The sequence below is a fragment of the Setaria italica genome, chromosome V (assembly GCF_000263155.2).
Source record: "Setaria italica strain Yugu1 chromosome V, Setaria_italica_v2.0, whole genome shotgun sequence".
Taxonomy (NCBI): domain Eukaryota; kingdom Viridiplantae; phylum Streptophyta; class Magnoliopsida; order Poales; family Poaceae; genus Setaria; species Setaria italica.
Genome location: NC_028454.1, coordinates 6,895,827 through 6,901,977, shown reverse-complemented (window position 1 = coordinate 6,901,977; position 6,151 = coordinate 6,895,827). Strand labels below are relative to the sequence as shown.

The 6,151-nt window shown below is 55.1% G+C and overlaps 1 protein-coding gene across 1 annotated transcript; it reads left to right on the top strand.

Annotated features, from left to right (window-relative positions):
- The first annotated feature begins 1,180 nt into the window (after window positions 1-1,180).
- LOC101780825 lies at window positions 1,181-5,121 on the top strand. Its single transcript, XM_004968064.3, has 6 exons — window positions 1,181-1,710; window positions 1,818-1,895; window positions 2,005-2,100; window positions 2,310-2,525; window positions 2,681-2,932; window positions 3,510-5,121. The coding sequence occupies exons 1-6, from the start codon at window positions 1,515-1,517 to the stop codon at window positions 4,727-4,729; spliced, it is 2,058 nt and encodes a 685-aa protein (XP_004968121.1). The 5' UTR covers window positions 1,181-1,514; the 3' UTR covers window positions 4,730-5,121.
- The last annotated feature ends 1,030 nt before the right edge of the window (window positions 5,122-6,151 follow it).

Genomic DNA, 6,151 nt, shown 5'->3' with positions numbered 1-6,151 from the left:
GAGTCCCACGCGCACGATTGCTGGAGCAAGGAACCCTGATGAATTTTCTGTACCGACGCAGCAAGGAGATCGTCTCGGATTCCCGCTGCAGTGAGATCACTGCTTGCAGATACCGACGGTCCTGGCAACTGGACAAGGGTAAAGCACGTTCTGACGCGAGAGCACCGGCAATCATGCATCCAGGGAAACCGATGAATGGGATGGATCGTCAGATTGGGATCACCATCACCTTCCAGTCCATGAGCAGCAGCCGGGAGAGAGATTCCCGATCTCGCGCCGTCGGTGCTGCTCCGGATCTTGACCCTCCCTCCGTCCGTTCTCCCGTGGATCCCGCGGCTGCTGCTACTCGCACCATCAATCATGCATGCACCACCGCCGAGCCCGCAGCAACGCGGGCCCCCCATCCTCCGGCCCATGTTTTCCACACGTTACACTTGCCAGTGTGGCTGTGTGGGGGCAGTGGTCAGCCATCCCCCATTTTTTAGTAAATTTTATTTTTTTTCGGGAAACTCCACCTCCCTTTTCTTTATCGGAAGAAAGGGAAATTTTATTTTCCATGGAGGTTCGGCGAGATGGTACGACGCGCTAACCATGGAAGTCTTGGCCTGCAGAGATGGATCGATCCTTTGCGAGGAAGTGCGGCGCCACAAGAGTTGCATTTGAGAGGGACTGTCCAGAGCTTGTTCGCTTGTCATTCATTGGGAAACGAGCAGCGTTCGTCTGCTCTGTTCGGCTGGATTTATAAGCCGGTTGAAAAGTTGAAACGGCTAATTTATTGTCAAAGAAAAATATTGTTCGGTGGCCGATAAGCTGAAGCGAACAGCGTTGTCAATTTCTACGATTCTCAAGGAGATTCAAGAGCTCTGTGACTCTCTAGTTAGCTTCTCTTCGTGCTATGCTAGCAGAATCTGTAATTTGGTAGCTCATGTGCTAGCCAAGCAGGTATCTAGAGCGTGTGTGATGGTTGAGTGGCACCAAACTCCATCATGCATGCGTGCAGCAATGCCTAGAGTCTGAGCGTAACCTTGTTCACGGTCGGTCAATGAATGAAATCCCTGATTAAAAAAAACAAGGAAATGCCCCCCGAAACCAAGAAGAAAAAAAAGGTAAAATAATGGCGGTGTCGCCCTGTTCTGACAGGAGGCCATGAGTTATGGAGGAATAAATGGAGGTGGCGAGGGAGGAGGGAATGGACGCCACCCCTGCCGGCTCCTCTTTCCTCTCCTCTGTCTTCTTCCTCGGCTTGCTTCCCTTCCCGTGTTCGCCCGCTCATCCACCCGCGCACCCCACACCCCCCACAGGTCACGAGCGTGGCGTTATTGCGCGCCGCCTCGCCGCGTTAGCTCCCCCGACGCTTTGGCGTGGGGCTAGCTACCCGTGTAACGGTGCCGGTGCCGTGCCGCTCAGGCGCTCACACGAGGGAGGCACTCGCTCGAGGCTCTCCAGAGAGCTCTGTTTCTGCTGCTGCTGCTCTGGACAGAGGAGAAGGGGGAGGTGACAGGTGAAGGATAGCCATGGGGATGGACGGCGGCGGCGGCGGGAAGCTGCCGTACAGCTACGCCAGCGTCGGCCACAGCGACGGCAAGCTGGTCAAGAGCTTCAGCCGCGTGGAGCCGCGCAAGTTCGGGATGGGGCTCGTCGCCGGCTTCCTCCTCGTCACCTGCGCATACTTCTCCACCGCCAAGTTCGACGCCATCCACATCGCCATGAGTAAGCTGCTGCTGCTGCTGATGTTTCCCCGTCGATTCGTGGATTGGTTAAACACGACTCGACCTCTATCTACATTCCCTAATCTCTCTGGATGTCTGCTCACGCAGTCAGCCCCATCTCCAAGGACGCGGCTGGGATTGGCTCGCTGGTGAGCGGCGGCGCCGACACCTCCAAGCAGCAATTAGGTGAGCCGTCAGCTAATCCCTGGGATCTCCAAGTACGGCGAGAACTACCGGCATTATTAGCATCGGTAAACCTGACGACCTGCCCGTTGTTCCTCCCCCTTCCGTTCAGATTTGGGCGTGCAGGACCCGGACGCGCTGTCCAAGGAGGGGAGCAAGGCCGAGGTGCTCGAGAAAGACGACGGCGATGCTTCCCCTTCGGGGCCAGGTAGACACCTCGTCACCTCCGCTGCCGGCAAGGTAGCACCAATCATTCCGAGATCGGTTGGTTCGTGCTTGCCCATCCATGGGGGGTCGAGCTGGGCTCGTGTGTCCCGTACTTCCACCGTCGTCCTGCACGCAAAGCCCAATCAGCTAAAGATTGGCATTTTCCGTTCTCCTTTCGTCCTAATCGCTTTAAGCTCTTTTCCCTCTCAGATTCCGGCCGTAATGCGCCGCTGGAGGACACGAGGAGAGATGAGACCTTTGTGGGGGACAGCGGTGATGCAGCCCGCGGTGGTGCGTCTCCCGCGGCGGCGAATCCTGCCGCGGTAGGCGGCAGGGATGAGGTTCCTGCCAAGGACGGTGACGCCACTGCCGCTCTTCTTCCTCCCGTGTCGTCAGAGGAAGCCGCGAACAGCACGCAAGAATCAGGTGCGGGAAGCAATCGCACCAACTAACCACTCCTAAGCAAGATAAATGCGTGCTTTTCTTTTTTGTTTGTTTGTTTGTTTCCCCGTTTGGGGAAGGGGAGAGGAAATGCAGGATTTTACTTCTAACGAGCTGATGTGTTCTTTCTTGGTCATCAGGTGTTCTTGAGGACGAGGAGCTGCAAGTGCAGGACGCTGTTGCTAAGACTCCTTCCAAGAAGAGCAATGTCTCCGCCGCCGCCGCGGCCACCACCACCACCGCAAGCAGCAATGGCGGCTCCCCCTCTACGGTTCACTCTGATCCTGCTGTCCTCCCTGCTCCAGTTCAGCAGATTCCTCCTACAACACAAGAGGTCAAGGCTCTTGTTGCTGATCAGCAGATTCCAGCTGCTCCAGTGGTTAAGCAAGCAGGTATCGTCCTGATTCCTCTTTTCCTTTTGTGGTAAAATTAATTTCCCCTTCAAATTACAGTAAGCAGCCAGCCCAGACTGGAGTTGGAACTTGAAACCCAAATGCGGGAAGAAAAAACCCCTCCTTGCAATTCTTCAGGACGCGAGGCATGTAGTTGCAAAATGCAGATTGGTCGGACTACCAGTAGTGTATTTTTTTGACGCCCAATTTTGCAGCCTTCTATCTCAACGCAGGGCCCGATGCTCCTGCCGCTCTTGGACAGTTGGACCACTGCTTTTGTTTCACTCTCTATCCTCAGTGTCCGTGTCCCTGTGTCTTCGCCTTTCTTGAGATGAGAGCAACGTAGGCAGCATCATCCCATCCCCATAGCTGATAGATTGCTCCATTTCTAGGCCTCCCGGCTCTCGCCCGATCATAATTCCATAGGGTGGTCTACCATGAACTGTGTTCTCCATGAAGCTAAAGCTAACTTTTTTCTTTGGGAAAAAATTGCCTCTTTTGGAGTTTCTTGACCAGTTGGTCATTCCATGATTAGCTGACATGCAAACGTGCTTAACTAATTTTTAATGGTTGCAAGATTCGGAGACCCCGGCGGTGCGGGAGTGGAAGCCGCTCTGCGACGTCACGTCGAACCGGCGCATCGACTGGTGCGAGCTCGACGGCGACGTCCGCGTGCTGGGCGCCAACGCCAGCGTCACCCTGGTGGCGCCGCCGGGCGCCGACGAGCGAACCTTCCGTGAGGAGTCGTGGAGCATCAAGCCGTACCCGCGCAAGGCGGACCCGAACGCGATGCGCCACATCCGCGTGCTGACGGTGCGGTCTGTGTCCGGCGAGCCGCCGGCGCCGGCGTGCACGGACCGTCACGACGGCGTGCCGGCGCTGGTGTTCTCGGACCGCGGGTACGCGGGCAACTACTTCCACGCGTACACCGACGTGATCCTGCCCCTGTTCCTCACGGCGCGGCAGTACGCCGGCGAGGTGCTGCTGCTGGTGACGGACTTCCAGATGTGGTGGCTGGGCAAGTACCTTCCGGTGTTCAAGAGCCTCTCCAACTACGAGCCGATCGACCTGGACCACGACCCGCGCGTGCACTGCTTCAGCCACGTCCAGGTCGGGCTCACCAACCACGACGACTTCAGCATCGACCCGCGCCGCGCGCCCAACGGCTACTCCATGCTCGACTTCACCAAGTTCATGCGCACCACCTACGGTCTCCCGCGCGACGTCGCCTGGCCCGCCGCTGCCAACGGGACGGCCGGCCGGAGCCGGCCGAGGCTGCTGCTGATCGCGCGGGCGCGGACGCGGCGGTTCGTGAACACGGACGAGATCGTGCGCGGCGCGGAGAAGGTGGGGTTCGAGGTGGTGGTGTCGGAGGGGGAGCACGAGGTGGCGCCGTTCGCGGAGCTCGCCAACAGCTGCGACGCCATCATGGGCGTGCACGGCGCCGGGCTGACCAACATGGTGTTCGTGCCGGGCGGCGGGGTGGTGATCCAGGTTGTGCCGCTGGGCGGGCTGGAGTTCGTGGCGGGCTACTTCCGGGGGCCCTCCAGGGACATGGGGCTCCGGTACCTCGAGTACCGGATCACGCCGGAGGAGAGCACGCTGATCGACCAGTACCCGCGTGACCACGTCATCTTCACCGACCCGGAGGGCGTCAAGAAAAAGGGATGGGAGTCCCTCAAGGGCGCCTACCTCGACAAGCAGGACGTGCGGCTGGACATGAAGAGGTTCCGGCCGACGCTGAAGAAGGCCATCGCGCACCTCAAGAAGGCCAAGGCTGCCGGCGGCAGCAACTAAGCTGCCATCGCCGATCGCCGTGCATGTGTTCATCCATCCTCTTTGTTTTTTTTTCCTCTTTTTTTTGGATTAATATGTCGGTGTACGTAGCGAGCAGAAATCGACCGACCAAATGTATGATATGGCAGGAGAAAAAATTAGAGCAGCTTATAATCTTATATTTTTTCTTTCACTTTTCGATTGGATAGCTGATGAAGTGATCAGGTGAGGGTTTAAGGGTGGAGATGATCATGAGACATGGCAGCCGACGACTGACGTGTACAAGGTTTTAGATGATTGTTGGTTTTGAGGGCTTTGGGCGAGCAATAAGCTTATTCAGTGATAATTAGTTAGTACAAATGTACACTTTGATATATACAAACTATACGAGAAGCAAAAATTCAACATTTTCCTCTCCTTTGAGTAACATTTTCCTGTTCTGGTGTTTGAGATGACGCAATAATCTAGGGGTGAATTTGCCCAAGCATTTCTTGCCCTCCTTGTCACATGGTTTTTCCTATGGTCAGTCTGTCACACGCCTTTTTCTCCATCTCGTGGCAAATTGAGTATAGTGACTCGTATTAACAACTTTTTCTAAGAACACCTCGTTGTGACAGTGTGTTTCTTTGATGTGAAAATGAGAGCCAATAGAACAAATTTGTGCAATGGGGGCCAACATTAAGTTCTGTTTGTGTGGTTCTTTTTTCGTGCAATTTTAACATTTGAGTCCTCTAGAGAGGTCTATTTTCAGAAACTGCTTATCTAGAGGTCTGTTTGTAAAAATTTTCCGAAAATAGTTGTTTGGCATCCAATGTAAAAAGTTTTTCAGGAACCTGATATGCCAAAACACCTGCACAACACACAGGAAAAGATCCACATGTTACTTCACTTTGTATCAGGGCAAAACATTTTTTACCACCCTCCCTTTAATCATCGCCCGGCAACACCAATCATCATCCGGTACAATGTAATTTGCCATTTCCTTATTATCAGGGCAAAGACGACGATTGGTGTCATCTGGAGTGTTCGGTGAGGGGTAGCATTCTTTAATCCTGCACATGCCGCCTATTCTATCAGCCGATCCAAGTTGCCGCTGGGAAAGGTCTCTGATAAACCTCGGTCGGAATCAGATTACAGGTAAGCTGTGGTGTGGTGCCGACACATGACATGAGGCACGGTGCCCTGTGTCCGCACGAGCGCGTGGGGCAACGTGAGGCACGGTGGCATAGCGTACTGATGGGCAGACAAGTGAGGGCTGAGGGCCGGGGGCACGTCGGCCGTAAACTAATCAGGGAGAGCGTGATTTGATTACTGACCTCTGACTCTGAGACTCGCATTAGAAAAAAACGGTGCGGAGAGAATCTCCATGGCGCAGAGGTTGCATCGTGCGTGCATGTTTATATTCTCGATGCACTCGGTTTCAGCTCACCTTCCGCTCCGGAT